The following is a 16874-nucleotide window of genomic DNA, read 5'->3' as shown; positions in this document are numbered from 1 at the left end:
AAAAAAAAAAAAAAAATAAAATAAATAAATAAATAAAATAAAATAAAATAAAATTGCAATTAAATGAGCAAACAAAAGCAACAGGAGATGGAAAGTTGTGTCCTGATCAGTGGGAAGGTGGAAAACAGATGAGGGTCAGAGGCACCCCTTCCTGGGATCTCCTTCATCACCCTTTCTTCGAAGACAACTCCTCTGCTCGTGTCCCTGGAGAGGGGTCAACCTGGCGTTGCCGCTGCCTCCGGGACAGAGGCGCCTCATCGACGGTGATGCCGTTATTTCAGTATCTGTCCAGCAGGGGGAGCCAAGTGTCCGGGAATGGCTCCCTTGGGCTCGCTTCTCAAGCCCGACCCTCCCAAGGTTTAGCCCCAGGAGGAGCAGAGCCGGATCCCAAACCTCACCTTGTTCTGTGCTCAGGCCCCGGTCCGCACACGTGGGCACCGGGCGGAAGGATTACCTCCAGGGAGGGTAAATGGCCGAGCGGCCATGTGTTCCTCTGATCTAGTAGAAACACCAGAATGTTATTTCTTCCTCTTAGGAAAGGCCAGTTGAGTGTCGAGGCCATTTGATTAGCCGGGCGTGGTGGCGTGCACCTGTAATCCCAGCTACTCGGGAGGCTGAGGCAGAGGAATCGCTTGAACCCGGTAGGCAGAGTTGGCAGTGAGCCGAGATCGCGCCACAGCATTCCAGCCTGATGACAGAGCAAGACTCCGTCCCAACAACATCACATCATGAACAACAGCAACAAAAAAGTCCACTTGAGTGTCAAGGAAATGTTCTCTTAAAGCTATTTAAGAGTAAGCGGAATCACAGAATAAATACCAGGATAATGGTGTATCAGGGCTTGACCAGGAGAGAGACTACACCGTAATCTGAATGGGGAAGTTTGGCATAAAGAATTATGGGCCCGGTGCGGTGGCTCACGCCTGTAATTCCAGCACTTTGGGAGGCCGAGGCAGGCAGATCACGAGGTCAGGAGTTCGAGACCAGCATGACCAACATGATGAAACCCTGTCTCTACTAAAAATACAAAAATTAGCCAGGCATGGTGGCATGCACCTGTAATTCCAGCTACTCAGGAGGCTGAAGCAGGAGAATTGCTTGAACCCAGAGGCATAGGTTACAGTGAGCTGAGACTGCACCACTGCACTCCAGCCTGGGTGACACAGCAAGACTCAGCCGCCAAAAAAAAAAAAAAAAAAAAATTATGAACCATAAGAGGAGATTCCTGGGAGGATCTCAGTGCACACAGGACCCCAGACATAGGAGTGGCGTGGGTCCAGCATCCACCAAGGAACAAGTAGGGAGACGGACGCTGTCTAGGGCACACCCTACACCCTACTGTCAATCTCATTTATGGCAGAAGACCCTCCACACACAGGGTCAGCGGGATGCACCGTGAGGAGGGAGGTCCCTCTCTCCTGTGTTAAGCCCACCTGCCCTGCAGACGCCATGGGCAGCTCTGGACAGAGGGAGGAAAAGCGAGGGCCCTGCCTTAGAGGGACATAGGGGACAGTAGACACAGTGCCCTGGGAGTTTGTCGGGGCATGGTTGGTTCCATGGAGGAGAGGTGTTGGACGCAGCTCTGTAGGATGGCCAGGGCTTCCCAGCTGCAGAGCCAGGGTGGGGAGTCCAGGAAATGGAGTGTTGTTCCCTGGTGCAGGCTTTGGGGAACTGCCTGGCCCCTCCCACCTGAGAACCCCATCCTACAGTTCCAACTCGCAGGCAAGATGTGTGCATCCACCTTTGGGGCTGTGGGACTGAGTGGGGACTAAGACTCTCTGGGAGAGAGCTGTAGGGCCGAGTCTGTGCGGAATGTGGGTGGACACCCAGGCCTGGACCATTCTCTTGGTTTGTCTTGGCTGGTATAGGGTGTGTGTGTGTGGGAGCCAGCCCCTGCTGCCTTGGTTGGCTTATTTTATGATCCCTGGCCTGTGGGCAGAAGGGCTGGCTGTGGGCACCATCAGTCTCATTGGGTGCTCTGTGGCCACCTCTGCACCAGCTGTCTACCCTCTCATGCAGAAGGCAGGACAAATGATCAATTTTAATTAGTTTTGACTCATTTGAATTAATTCTGGCTGTAATCAGAATTTCTTCAGCAAAAAAAGCACAGAAATTTCTGCTCCCAAATAAGGATCTTAACGAAATAAAGTGGGTTTTTCTAAGCCAGGAGAAGGTCAGTTCAGCTCCTGGGAAGGTGGCAGTACCAACGGCTCAGAGGAGTGGCGGGCCCATCCATGTGGGAGCCTGGGCCTGTGCCGCAGCCTCAGCATGCGCCCTTGGGGGTGGTGAGGGGGGCCTGGAGGGCAGAGAGGTGCCTCCAGCTGGGTCTCAGAAGCTCTGACCAGAGACAATTCTGAAGACACCATCAAGTGTCCACGGGAGCCAGGGCCTGTGCTAGGGGCTAAGGGTGACAGAGGTGACCCATCTGGCTCAGTGACCTGCAGCTGGAGGAACTGAGGCCCTCTCTCCCCTCAGGGACCCCAACACCCTTCAAGGCCAGGACTTTGTGGGTGCCAGAGAGTCTCCTGCCCCTCGGTTTGCTTGTGGCTTGGTCCTTTGTGTGTGATGTGTCTCTCTGCGTGCAGTTGCCACACCCTTGTCTCTTCTCACACACGCTGTCTCCCAGGCTCACAGTCACAAACACACCTCATCTGAGATCTACAAACTCACACATGCCACACACACACCATACATCACACACTCCATGCACACACACGCACCTACACGTACACCCCACATGCACACCACACTCACAGTCACATACTCCATGAACACACCACACACACACACACACACACACACACACACACACGCACACACCCCAACCTCCTTCAGCACTTTCCTGACCCTTGGAGACCTGCCTTCTAGATGAGTCTCTCCTCAAATGTCCCCTCCCTGCCCGGAGTGTGACTTTGTACTCTGGCCTACTTTTGGCCAGGGCACACCTAGCCCACCCCCAGGTCCACCTTCCTCCAGTCTACCCCCAACACCCCCCCAGCCCATCATCAGCCCGTGTTTCACCCTCACCTTAGCACTCTCCCCGGTCTACCCCCACACTCTGCCCCACAGCCTGGACGGAAGTTCCCCAAGTCCCTCCAGCCTGCACCCCAGCCCACCATCAGTCGGCCCCCACCCTCACCCCAGCTCACCTCCCAGCCTGCCCCTACAGTCTGCCCCCAAAACGCTCCTTTGCAGCTCAGCACCCATGACCCACTTTCAGAGCCCATCAGCCCGCACCCCACCTTACCCCAGCTTGTCCCCAGCTCGTAACCCAGCCCTCGCCCCACTCTCACCCCCGCTGAGATTCCAGCCCAGCTCCGTCCCACCTGGCGCGCCTGCAGGGCCTGCATCACCCTTCTGGAGGCGTCGGGGCACGGCCGGAGGCGCGGTCTGGGGGGGGCGCGGCCTGGGGGGCGCGGCCTGGGGGCGGACCCCCCGAGGCCCCGCCCCACCCCGCCCCATCCCGGCGTCCCCCCAGCCGCGCCCCCAGCTGGACCGAGCCTGACCCAGCCGCGGCCGGCCAGCCATGGAGACGGGAGCGCGGCGGCGCCCGCAACTTCTCCCGCTGCTGCTGCTGCTCTGCGGTAAGGGGGCGTCGGCCCGCACCGGGGGCGCCCCCAACCCCCGGCGTCGACGGGACTCGCGTGGACCGGCACCTTCCTGCACCTGCGCCGCGCTCCTTCCCTTGCTCCAGAGCTGGGGAGGCACGCGCAGTGGCCCTGGCGGGGTCCTCAGGCTCTGCAAGAGGGTTCTACCCGGGAGGAGCTGGGGGCGAAGGACTCTGGCGGGCAAGGGAGGCACAGGGTCCCCTCCCGGCTCTTTTGCCGGCGGGGTCAGGCAGACCCCGCTCCTCCTAGTTGTGATGTCCCCCCACCCCTGTTCTGGGGTCGCTTCAGGGTGGGTGAGCGGGGGTGGACCAGGTCTGGCTCCTTTCCCCCGTCCCCCAAGATGGGCCGTGTGTGAGGTAGTGAGCTCCCTGTCCTGGCATTGAGTGCGTGCCCACCACTCACAGGGGCGTGGCCGGGTGGACTCCGGACTGGGTAGCTGGTCCCCCCAGCGGAGCCCTTCAGTGTGTGGACGCCTGTGTGTGTCCTGGAGCTGGCTGAGAGGGAAAGCGGGGCGACGCTCTCAGCCTTCCTCTCCTAATGCCTTCTTCCGCAAGAAATCAGGACTCTAGGGAGAACTATTGCTCACAAAATGGGAATAGATTAAACTAAAAGCTTGTTTTGAAGTATCTTACTAAAGAAATTATCCAAGAAAAAGTAAGGCGGGGGAAGAGAGAGAGAGAGAGAGAGAGTGTGTGTGTGTGTGTGTGTGTGTGTGTGTGTGTGTAAGTGTAAGTGCTGTTGGGGAAGAGCACTTGCTAAGGGCTGCGCTGGGGTCCGCTAAGCGGTGACCGAGCCTGGGCAATTCTGGTGGTGGGGAACCTTGGTGATGGAGGGCCCTGGCCTGGTGGTCCCCAGTCTCCCTGGCTGTAAGATGCAGAATTGGGCCTGTTTTGATGATTTTGCCTTTGGTAAGGGAGGTGGGAAAGGGTGGACCAAACTCAGCAGTCATTTTCCTTCCATTGAGGAGGTCTTGGGGTGCAGAACCTTCGTGTGTGGCTTCATTTTGTGACCCAGGGCTGGAGCCCAGACTGTGGTGGAATTTGTGCTGAAGTGCAAAGGCGCATGGCAGCTCCTGAAATCAGGAGCATGCTGATTTGGGATTTCAGCAAGCTTCCAGTCAGAGCCCCTCAGGGGGAGATCTTCGTCCCTATAATGGAAGGAAGGGCCTCTGAATTCTTTCCGGGAGAAGCTGAGGCTCTCCTGATCACCTCCAGTATGGAATTGAGCAGGACCACAGACTTCCGCCTGCACAGAATCCCCCCTCTTAATAATCCTGTCTCTTGTGGACCTGGTTCTGAGGGCCACTTCTTTGTCTTGCTGTGTTGGTCCTGACTGTCCCCCTCCAATGGGACATGGGTTCCTGCTCCCTGGACAGAATGGAGACCAGATCCAGCTTCTCAGGAGACCCTCCCAGTGTTCGCCCAGCTAGAGTGAGATTCAGAAAGAGCTAAAACTTGCTCATGGTCACAGGCCGATGTCAGAGGTGGGACTGGAGCCCACATCTGCCCTGGATGCTGCCATGCCTGGAAGAAGGAGTGGGTTGGGTTCCTCTTGAGTGAGGACTGGCTCTGGCGGGCCAGCAGGGAGGGTGCTGGCCTCTGGGGCTTCTTTGAGAATTCCAAACCTTTTTCCAGAAAGCATTTGATGCTGTGCAGGGCCATAGGGATGTGAAGTCCGGCAGGTGTCTACTCAGCAGGAAGCTTTGCTGTGGTGCCCAGCCCTTGACTGGACTCTTCTGGCCTGGGTGAAAATCCTGATCATGATCTCAAGATTCTAAGGCACTCACTGGCCCTTAGCCTCAGTTTCCCAACTGCAATGTAGATATAATAATAGCAACCTGTAAAGGGCTGCTGAGACCGTCAGTTTGATTCCATTCAGTTTCTTCCCTGTTGCCTTGTGTTGGGCATGGGATTGTGGGGTGGAAGGGTTTGTGCTTAAACAAGGGGAGGGCTGGGAAGGCACCCACCAGTGACGGCAGTGGGCTTCATGAGGCTCACTCACAGCACCCGAAGATGGAGCACCGTAGTGTGTGTGTGTGCCTGTGTGTGCAAGTGTGTGAACATGGTACCACCATTATTATCACCAGTAAAAGTAATGATGTCCTGCTACCATGTTACCTGTGGTCACACTGATTCTGCTGAATCACGTGGGCCCACGGGCCGTGGTTGGATAGCAGTAACTCTGGTGAAGTAAGGACTTGAAGATCAGCTGGGCGCAGTGGCTCACACCTGTAATCCCAGCACTTTGGGAGGCTGAGGTGGGTGGCTCACGAGGTCAGGAGTTCGAGACTGGCCTGGCCAAGATGGTGGAACTCTGTCTCTACTAAAAATATAAAAATTAGCTGGATGTGGAGGTGGCCGTCTGTAATCCCAGCTACTTGGAAGGCTGAGGCAGGAGAATTGCTTGAACCTGGGAGGCAGAGGTTGCAGTGAGCAGAGATTATGCCGTTGTATTCCAGCCTGGGCAACAAGAGCAAGACTCTATATCAAAAAAAAAAAAAAAAAAAAAAAGACTTGAAGGTGGTGACTGACCAAGAAGAGGACCATAGAGTTTTGGTGCTGGAGGTGCCTTGGAGGTTATGTGACCCTACTCTTTATGCTGTGGATAAGGAGACAGAAGTCTGGAGGGTAGAGATGGAGTTGCCCAGCCACAGAGACCAGGGGCAGAACCGCCCAGAATCCACAGCCTCCCAAGGTCAACTGACCAGGCCCACTGCAGCCACCAGCCAGTGTGGTCGATAATCTGTTTCTGTCAAGGAGGGGGAGAGTGCCTGTATTTCATTTCCAAATGACTGGCCACAAAAGCCCTTTCTTGAGGAAATGCGTCTGTTTGGCTGTTTATCATCTCTCTGCGTCTGGAAGTCTCTGAGACAAAAGAAACACAGGCTGGCGTGTTCTTTGTTTCCCCACGAAACCAACCAAAATGGATTTCTATTTTGATTCAGTTCCTGCGAACTTTACTAATGCAGCCAGTAGCTTGATTGGTAATGGCCCGCTTTTGTGGAGTTGCCAGGAATCTGTCTTTACACTGCTGTTCTAACATTGGGTGTGTTGTCAGGTTTTGCTGGGAGCCTCTCAAGCCTCATGCACATTAGAAATGAGCTCCCAGGGCTGGTGCTGTCACAGGCATCGTCATAGCACCTCCACGGGCAGAGAAGTTATCCCAGAACACCTGCCTGAGGATAGCACGTGGTCTTCAGAGGCCCATTTACAATCTGCCTGGGCCAGGCCCCTGCGATGGGGCATGTGGAGGTTCTGGGGTATATAGAGATTTGGGGCATGCACAGATTCAGGGAGGGGCATGTTGCCAGGGACGCTTTCTTCTCTTTAGATAGCTGTGCCACCTGGGTGGGTGTTTGTAGAGACTTGGGGAGGGGCTGGGCGATGTCCCGGCACTGGGGGTGGTGGGAAGTGGATGCTCTGTTTGCCTGGCTCAGTGGGGGAGATCAGGGGCTCAGGGAGAATAATAGTTGTCTGAGGATAATGGATATTTATCAGGACCTTATCCCAGAACTGTGTTTCAGAGCATCATGGTTTTTGTTTTTTGTTTTTTTGAGACGGACTTTCACCCTTGTTGCCCAGGCTGGAGTGCAATGGCTCCATCTCTGCTCACCACAACCTCCACCTCCCGGGTTCAACTGATTCTCCCGCTTCAGCCTCTTGAGTAGCTGGGATTACAGGCATGCGCCACCATGCCCGGCTAATTTTGAATTTTTTTTTTTTTTTTTTAAAGATGGGGTTTCACCATGTTGGTCAGGCTTGTCTTGAACTCCCGACCTCAGGTGATCCGCCCGCCTTGGCCTCCAAAGTGCTTGGATTACAGGCGTGCCCCAGCACGCCTGGCCTAATTTTGAATTTTTTAGTGGAGACAGGGTTTCTCCATGTTGGTCGGCCGGGCCTGGAACTCTCAACCTCAGGTGATTGCCCGCCTTGGCCTCCCAATGTGCTGGGATTATAGGCGTGAGCCACCGCGCTGGGCAGAACATCATGGTTAATGTGAAAATGCAGCAGACACAGGCCCTGTTTAGGGAGGTGGGCGGTAGGAACAGCCACGGCTTGGGCTGGCTGCAGCAAACACCTCCAAGGAACGGGCTGGGGAGGAGAAGGCAGCGGTTCAGATTTGTTCTGACTTCCAGGACGAGGAAGAAGGAAGGAGAGGAGAGGAGAGGAGAGGAAACAGGGGAGGGGGAGGAGGGTAAAGAGGGAGAGGGGAAGGAGGAAGAGAGAAAGAAGGGGAAGGAGGAGGAGGCGGCGGAGGAGGAAGAACTGGGCTGGGTCTCGGAGGTCTGATAGGTGGCAGAGCAGGCTGAGGAGGGACCAGGTCAAGGGGTCCAGGTTCAGACCTAGTGGTTCAGGTGGGCCAGGCTGCAGGCGTGGGCACTGGCCAGGAGGGACGCAGTGGGGCTAGCCTGATTTGTGCCCACTAGGATGGTGGGCAGAGCTCAGGAGACCCACGCAAGGGTGCTGAGAGAATCTGTCGGGGGATGGCACCAGGCCCAGGGATGAGGACGGGGCTGGGTGTGGAGAGCAGCTAGGCAAACCTTCAGAGCCCACAGCAGGGGCAACTTTAGGGCGGGGCTGCCTTAGTTCTCATCTGCCTCCATGCAGTCCCTGGGGCTTGCACCCCTTGGTCACTTATGCCAGAGCTGTCTTCCCACCTGCAGGCAGGTGCAGTTGAGCGGAGTGGCAGAGGGAGGCCTTGGGAGAGCCGCTTTCTTCTGGGACTTCCTCTCCCCATCTCTAAACTGAGGGAGGTGGTGAAGGAGGAATGATGCTTTTTGGGCCCTTCCCAGGATCGATGCCGACATGTACTCCAGAATCTAATGCAGGGCCGAGGCTTGGCAGAGAAGGAAAGGAAGGCAGGGGCTAGGGGCTGGGGCCAAGTAGAGCACTCTAGCCAGGAGCCCTCAGGGCAAGGAGGTGAGCCTTGGATGAAGCCCCGCTTGGCAGAGCAAGGGCGGGAACTGGGGTGAGGGTGTCAGCCTGAGGCAGTGGTGACATGCCACCTGGAGACAGCTCTGTGGGCACATGGCCTGGTTCTGAACCTTGACTCCCTTGCCGTGCCTAACTGAGCAGGCAGCCGACCCGCCCTATGACAGGGTTTCAGCCTTTAAGTGCCTGCCGGGTCTGGCTGTTGTAGGGCTCGGTGGGTTGGGCCACACTTAGAGCAGGGCATTCCAGGAGCACTGGTCAGTACCGAAGGGTGTGGAGAGCTGCACTGAAGGGAAAGAGAAACGGGGGAAGGGTCTGTCAGGTAGGTGCCACTGGTTCCGTTTCTGGATGGGGACATTGAGGCTCAGAGGAGTGAGTGAGTGAGTGTCAGGGTCCAGGGCAGAGCTGAGGTGAGCACCTGGAGCCTCCTGGCTCCTGCTTGCTGCTCTCCCATCCACTCCTTGGAGTGTTTCCTCGGAATTGCAGAAGGGGCTTGCCTGGAGCTTGCAGAGATCAGTGCTCCGGCCCTCAAGCCTGTTGGACTGGAATCTACATTGCTGGAGGTCTTCAGGTGATGGCCTGCATATCTGAGTGGAGACACATGGCTTTCCATCTCTCAGTCTCAGCCTTGACCCCACGTCAGAATCACTTGGGGGTTTTAACAAACATGAATCTGGCTTCACACCCCACAGGCTCCCATGCAATAGGCCTGGGCTGTGGCCTGGGTGAGCCTAGTGTGCAGTTGACTTTGCTGGTCTGTTCTACCTCTCATGGCTGCCCTGAAAGATGACAGTGTGCAGAGGAGCTAGGGATAGAGCCCCCAAGCCTGAGGGCTTTCAGAGTGGGGTCATGAATGACGGCCCTCACCGGCCTCATAGAAGAATGGCTTCACTTTTGAGTCTTTTATTATTTATTGGTTCCTTTTTTTTTTTTTTTTTTAGTAGAGACGGGGTTTCACCATGTTGACCAGGATGGTCTCAATCTCTTGACCTCGTGATCCACCCGCCTTGGCCTCCCAAAGTGCTGGGATTACAGGCTTGAGCCACCGCGCCTGGCTATTGGTTCCTTTAAAGCACTTCAGAGTCTAGAGTTGTGCTAAAATAGAACCTGGGGTTAACAGCCTGAGACACACAGAAGCGGGAGCTGCTGTCGTCCAGGAAGGAGGCTGTGGTGAGGGGGACAGTCTGATTGTGGAGGAGGAGGGGCACGTGCTGCCAGCAGCCAGAGGGTCCTGGAGCAGCAGCTCATGAGTGGGGCAAGCTGGAGCCTGGGGCAGCAGTGGTGGAGACATGAAGTTGGGGCCCAGTGGAGACTAACCTTGAGAGAGATTTTGTAGGTGCACAATTATTAACCAATGAAAACACACAGAATCAGAATCACTCTTCTTTACAGATGGGGAGACAGAGGCCCAGAAAGGTGAACGGCCCTGCTTGGAGTCACACAGCAAATCAGGAGCTCAATGGGCTGAGGTCTCTGCCTTCTGGCTCCGTGCTGGCAGGGCATCTGGAGGGTGGCATGGTCAAGCTTCAGAAGGACACGGGCCTCCCTTCCTGCAGAGAGGGAACAGGCTTCTCTTCAAGGGATGCCAGCTCCAGTCCTGGCTGGTGCTTGCCCAGGACTCCATGATGTGAAGACTCAGAGGCCCTATGTGGGCTAAGTGGGAGAATCCTGTGGCTGAAAACCCACTTCTGCCTTTCTATTAGACTTTAAATACACTCTGAAGACCTGTGCGTCCTGCTTCAACCTTGCCCTAGGCCGACCTTTCCAAAGTCACTTCTTCTTCCCTTTACCCCAACGCTGGTGTGCACCCTGCCTGTCCACACACAGTATGCCCAGCTCCACTGTCCTCCTGCCTGTGTCCTGGACACCTCTGCTCCTCCTCTGTTCATGTTTTCTATTAGCTTCCTGATTTTTATCTGTTTGCTCTGTAAATTATTGAAAGAGGACTATTCTCCAACTGTTGGCTGGGTGCAGTGGCTCGTGCCTTTAATTCCAGCACTTTGGGAGGCCAAGGTGGGAGGATCTTTGGAGCCCAGCCTGGGTAATATGAGATCTTGTTTTTACAAATGACTAAAAAAAAATTAGCCGAGTGTGGTGGTACATGCCTGTGGTCCCAGCTACGCAGGAGGCTGGGGTGGGAGGATCGCTAAAGCCCAGGCAGTGAAGGCTGCGGCGAGCCATGATCACGACACCGTACTCCAGTCTTGGTGACAGAGTGAGACCCTGTTTCAAAAGAAAAAAGAAAAGAATTCTCCAATTGTAATTGTGGATTTGTAATTTTCTTCTTGTAGCTCTGTTTTTGCCATGTGTGTTTTGACGCTGTTATTAGGTGCATAAATATTTAGGATTCTTGATGAATTGAGTCCTTTATTGTATTGAAAAGACTCTTTAGAGTCTCTAGTAATATTTTTTGCTCTAAAACACTCTTTGTCTGATATTAATATAGCCCCACTCCATCTTTCTTTTGATTAGTGGTAGCAAGATGTGCCTTCTCCCACTCTTTCATTTTGAACCTATTTGAGTCTTTTCATTTAAAGTTGGGTTCTTGTATGGGCCGGGCGTGGTGGCTCAAGCCTGTAATCCCAGCACTTTGGGAGGCCGAGGCGGGTGGATCACGAGGTCAAGAGATCGAGACCATCCTGGTCAACATGGTGAAACCCCGTCTCTACTAAAAATACAAAAAATTAGCTGGGCATGGTGGCGCATGCCTGTAATCCCAGCTACTCAGGAGGCTGGGGCAGGAGAATTGCCTGAACCCAGGAGGCGGAGGTTGCGGTGAGCCGAGATCGCGCCATTGCACTCCAGCCAGGGTAACAAGAGCGAAACTCCGTCCCAAAAAAAAAAAAAAAGTTGGGTTCTTGTTAGCAGCCTACTGTTGGGCCTTCCTTTTTGTTCTCATCTGACAATCTTTGTTTCTTAGTTGAAGTGCTTAGATCATTTACTTTCAATTTGATTATCGATATGGTTGGATTTAAATCTACCATTGTACCATTAATTCTCTCCCTCCCTTTTCTCCTTTTCTGCCTTCTTTTGGACTTAGTATTTAGTATTTATTGTTATTACACCATTTCTTCTCTCTCTTGCCCTTCTCCTCCTCCATCGTTGCTAATTGGATGTAATTCTTTTTTTATTTTTTTTTGGTTACTCCAGTGGTTGCTTCAGGGTTTGTGGCATACATCTTTAACTTATGAATCTGTCTTCATGTGACACTACGCCGATTCATGGATAGCCTAAGAACCTGCCATTTCTCCTTTCCTGATCTTTATGCCATTGTTGTCATACATTTTACCTGAACCAAAGTTATAAATCTCACAACACATGATTATTATCTTTTACAGAATTTAAATATTGAGAAAAATTCTATACATTTACTTACATAGTCAAAATTTCTGGTGTCCTCCATGCCATTGCATAGGTCCATATTGGCTTCTGACAGGCTTCCCTTGTCCCTAAGGGACATCCTAAACATTACTTATAGTCTGAGTGTGTGGGTGATATTTGCTTTCACCTTTTGTGTGTTTGAAAAAGTTTTTATTATGCCTTAAGAAGCCAGCATTATTGAGATATAATTCACACACCACACAGTTCACCCACTTAAAGTATACATCAGTGTTTTTTACTACACTCGCAGAATTTTGCAACCATCACTGTAATCAATTATAGAACGTCATTGTCGCCACAAAAATAAACCCCCTACCCATTAGCAGTCCCTCCCTATTTTCTCCAACCCCCTGAGCCTTAAGGAATCACTGATATGTTTACTGTCTCTAGATTTGCTTATCCTGCACATTTTGTGTAAATGGCATCATACAATATGTGAGATTTTGTGACTGGCTTCTCTCACAGCAGAATGTTTTTAAGGTTCATTTATGTTGCGGTATGTATTAGCACTTCACTGTTTTATGTACAAATAATACTCTATGGCATGGATATGCCACATTCTAGCCATTCATCAGTTGATGGACATGGTTTCTTCCTTTGGCTATTATAAATGATGCTGTTATGAACCTTCCTGTAAAAATTTTTATGTGAACATGTGCGGTATAAATTTAGGAGTGGAACTGTGGAGTCATATGGTAACTCTATGTTTACCATTTTGAGAAACTGCTAGACTCGTTTCCAATGTGGCTGCTTTATTTTACATTCCAATCAGCAGTAGTTCTTAAAGGTTCCAATTTCTGCATGTCCTCACCAACACTTTTTTTTTTTTTTTTTTTTGAGATATGGCCTCACTCTGCTGCCCAGGCTGGAGTGCAGTGGTGCAATCATAGCTCATTACAACCCTGAACTCCTCAAGACAACCTCCCACTTCAACCTTTTAAGTGGCTGGGGTTACACGCCTGTACCATCACGTCTGACTCCCTTTTTGATGATAGCCATTCTGGTGGCTCTGAGTGTTGTCTGATTGTGGTTTGATTTGCACCTCCCTGACACTTAATGATGTTGATTGTCTTTTCATGTGCTTATTGACCATTTGTATATATTTTTATAGAAATGTCTATTCAGATCCTTTGCCCATTTTTAATTGGTTTATTTTCCCCTTTGTTATGGAGTTGTAAGAATTTTTTATGTAACCCGGATATAAGCCTTTTATCAAATATATGACTTGCATATATTTTCTTTCATTCTGTGGGTTGTCTTTTCACTCTCTTGATGCTATCCTTTGAAGTACAGAAGTTTTAAAATTTGATGTGTCTAATTCATCTATTTTTCTTTTATTTCTTGGGCTTTTGGTGTCATGTATAAGAAGGCTTTTTCTCACACAAGGGCACAAAGATTTTCTCCTGCATTTTTCTAAAAGTTTTATTTATTTATGTATTTAATTAAAAATTAATTTATTATACTTTAAGTTCTGGGGTACATGTGCAGACTGTGCAGGTTTGTTAGATAGGCATATAGGTGCCCTAGTGGTGGTTTGCTGCATCTATCGCCCTATTTTTATTTATTTTTCAAGACAGAGGCTCGCTTTGTTGCCCAGGCTGGAGTGCAGTGGTGCAGTCTCAGCTCACTGCAACCTCTGCCTCCCAGGCTCAAGCGATTCTTGTGCCTCAGCCTCCTGAATAGCTGGATATTTTAAGAGTTTTATAATTTAGCTCTACATGTAGGTCTGTGATCCATTTTGAGTTAATTTTTGTGTTTGAGGTGAGAAGGGTCTGACTCTCTTCTTTTGCAAGCGTATATCCAGTTGTCCCAGTACCACTGGTTGAAAAAGAATATTATTTCCCTAGTGAATTGTCTTGGTATCTTTGTAGAAAATCAATTTATCCTAAGTGTGAGAGTGTATTCCAGGACTCTGAATTCTATTTCATTGGTCTATTTATCCAACCTTATGCCAGTACCATGCTGTCTGCATTACTGTTACCATGTTGTAAGTTGTAAGATTGGGATGTGTGAGTCCTACAGTTTTGTTCTTTTTCATGATTGTTTTGGCTATTTTGTGTCCCTTGCTTTCCCACAGAAACTCTTGAATCAGTTTATCAATTACTGCAACGGGCCAGCTGCGGTTTTGTTAGGGATTGCTTGAGTTTGTATATCACTTTAGGTAGTACTGACATCTTAACAACAATTAGTGTTCCAATGTGTTAACATATGATGTCTTTCTTTTTAGGTAGCTCTTTTAAAATTTATTTCAACAGGCTGGGCGCAGTGGCTCATGCCTGTAATCTCAGAACTTTGGAGGCCGAGGTGGGTGGATCACCTGAGGTCAGGAGTTTAAGACCAGCTTGGCCAACATGGAGAAGCCCTATCTCTCACTAAAGATACAAAAATTAGCTGGTGTGGTGGTGGGTGCCTGTAATCCAGACTACTTGAGAGACTGAGGCGTGCATCCCTTGAACCGGGGAGGTGGATGTTGCAGTGAGCCGAGATAGTACCACTGCACTCCAGCCTGGGTGACAGAGTGAGACTGTGCCTCAAAAAATCAAATGTTTTATACTTTTCAGAGTACAAGTTTTGTCCTTTTTAATTATACTTCTTTACTAAGAATTTTATTCTTTTTGATTGCATTGGAATTGTTTTCTTCGTTTCCTTTTTGGACCATTCATTGCTAATGCACAGAAATACAACATATTTTTGTGTGTTGATTTTGTACACTGCAACTTTGCTGAGCTAGTTTGTTAGCGGTAACAGTCTCTCTCTCTCTCTCACTGTGTGGGTCTGCATGTTAATTCTTTTAGATTTTCTACATATAAAATTATGTCATCTGTGACTAGAGATGGTTTTACTTCTTTCTTTCTAATTTGGATGCTTTTTATTTCACTTCTTGCATAATTGCTCTGGCTAGAACTTCCAGTGCTATGTTGAATGGAAGTGTTGAAAACAGGCATCTTTGTCTTGTTCCTGATCTTAGAGAAATAGCTTTGACTTTTATCATTGATTATGTGAACTCTGGGCTTTTCATATATGGTCATTATCATATTGAGGAAATTCCATTCCATTCCATTCCTAATATATTGAGTGTCTTTTAATTATGAAAGGACATTGGATTTTGTCAAATGCTTTTTCTGCATCAATTGAGATGATCACGTTATTTCATTAATATGATGTATTACATGAATTGATTTTCTTATGTTGAACCACCCTTGCATTCCTGAGATAAAACCTTGGTCATGGTGTATAATCCTTTTTATATGTTGCTGGATTAAGTTTGTATATAGGTTTTTATATCTATATTCAGAAGCAATATTGGCCTATAGATTTCTTTTCTTATGATGTCTTTGTCTGGTTTTGCTGTCAAGATTATAATGGCTTCAGAGACCAAGTTTGAGAATAAGGAAGTGCTGCTTGTTCTGTTTTCTATAGGAGTTTGTGAATCATTTCTCTTAACTATTCTTTCAATGTTTGGTAGAATTTGCCAGAGAAGCCATCTACACCTGGGATTGTCTTTGGGAGAAATTTTAAAATTACAAATTCAATCTCTTTACTTACTATAGACCTATTCGGATTTTTGATGTCTTCTTGAACCAGTTTCAGTAGTTTATGTCTTTAATAGCTTCCTAGGGTTGTCATAACAAAGTACCACAAGCTGGGTGGCTTAAAACCCATTCTGGAGGCCAGAAGAACCCAGGTGTTGGGCATTCCTTCCCAGCCTCTTCCAAGCTTCTGGTGGCCCCAGGCATTCCTTGGCTTGTGGTAGCATCCCTCCCATCTCTGCCTCCATCTGTCGTCTTCTCCCTATGTGTCTTCACATCATCTTCTTTCTGTGCGTGTCTTTCTCTGGGTCCATATTTCTCCTTTTTTAGAATATACCAGTCATGTTGGATTAGGTTCTACCCACATGACCTAGTTTTAACTTGATTACCTCTGTAAAAACCCTATTTCCAAGTAAGATCAGAATCTGAGCTGTACTAAGGGTTAGAACTTTCACATATCTCTTTTAGCGGAGACATGATTCATTCCATAACAACATCTTACTAGGAATTTGTCCATTTCATCGACATTATCTAATTTGTTGGCATACAGTAGTTCATAGTATTTGCATATAATCTTTTCTATTTCTCAAACACAGGTAGTGATCCAGCGACATCCCCTCTTTCATCCCTGATTTAGCAATTTCAGTCTCTTTCTTTTCTTCCCAGTAAGTCTAGTTAAAGTTTTGTCAATTTGTTGATCTTTTAAAAGAATGAGCTTTTGGTTTTGTTGATTTTTTTCTATTTTGTAGTTCATTAATTTCTCCTTTAATCTTAATTTATTCCTTTCTTCTGCTGTCTTTAGGCTTAGTTTGATATTCTTTTTCTGGTGTCTTAGAGTGGAAGGTTAGGTAATTGATTTGAGATCTTTCTTCTTTCTTCTTTTTATTTTATTTTATTTTTTTAAGAGATAGAGTCTGGAGTGCAGTGGTGTGATCATGGCTCATTTCGGCCATGAACTCTTAGGCTCAAGCGATCCTCCCACCTCCTTATCCCTAGTAGCTGGGACTATAGGTGTGCCACTATGCCTGGCTAATTAAAACATTTTTATTTTGTAGAGATGGAGGGTTTGCTATGGTGCCCAGACCAGTCAAGGACTCCCAGCTACAAGCCAACCCACCTGGGATTATAAGAGTGAGACACCATGTCCAGCCTTTTAAAAAATCTTAATATAAGTTTTTACAGCTAAAATTTTTCTCTAAGTACTGTTTTAGCTGCATCCCTCTAAGCCTTCGTATATTGTGTCTTTTACTTTTATTCATCTAAAAATCTTATTTAATTTCCCTCGTGAAATCTTCCTGGCCCATTGGTTATTTAGGAATATGTTGTTTATTTTCTACTTATTTGTGAATTTCCCTAAATTATTTCTGTCTTTGATTTCTTTCTTTTTTTTTTTTCCTCTCATGAAGAGTTTTTTTTTTCCCATT

At 49.1% G+C, this 16874-nt stretch overlaps 1 protein-coding gene across 1 annotated transcript in view; it reads left to right on the top strand.

Moving 5' to 3' along the window:
- Positions 1-3468: 3468 nt before the first annotated feature.
- The window catches only part of RAMP3 (receptor activity modifying protein 3), a 25966-nt gene continuing 12560 nt past the window's right edge, over positions 3469-16874 (top strand). Inside the window, exon 1 of the mRNA XM_017524569.2 lies at positions 3469-3584. Within this exon, the coding sequence (XP_017380058.1) occupies positions 3527-3584 (58 nt within the window). The 5' untranslated portion in view covers positions 3469-3526. The remainder of the gene's footprint in view (positions 3585-16874) is intronic.

The sequence above is a fragment of the Cebus imitator genome, unplaced genomic scaffold (assembly GCF_001604975.1).
Source record: "Cebus imitator isolate Cc_AM_T3 unplaced genomic scaffold, Cebus_imitator-1.0 Scaffold34, whole genome shotgun sequence".
NCBI lineage: Eukaryota > Metazoa > Chordata > Mammalia > Primates > Cebidae > Cebus > Cebus imitator.
The sequence above is the reverse complement of the archived record's forward strand: the minus strand, read 5'-3'. Positions and strand labels throughout refer to the sequence as shown.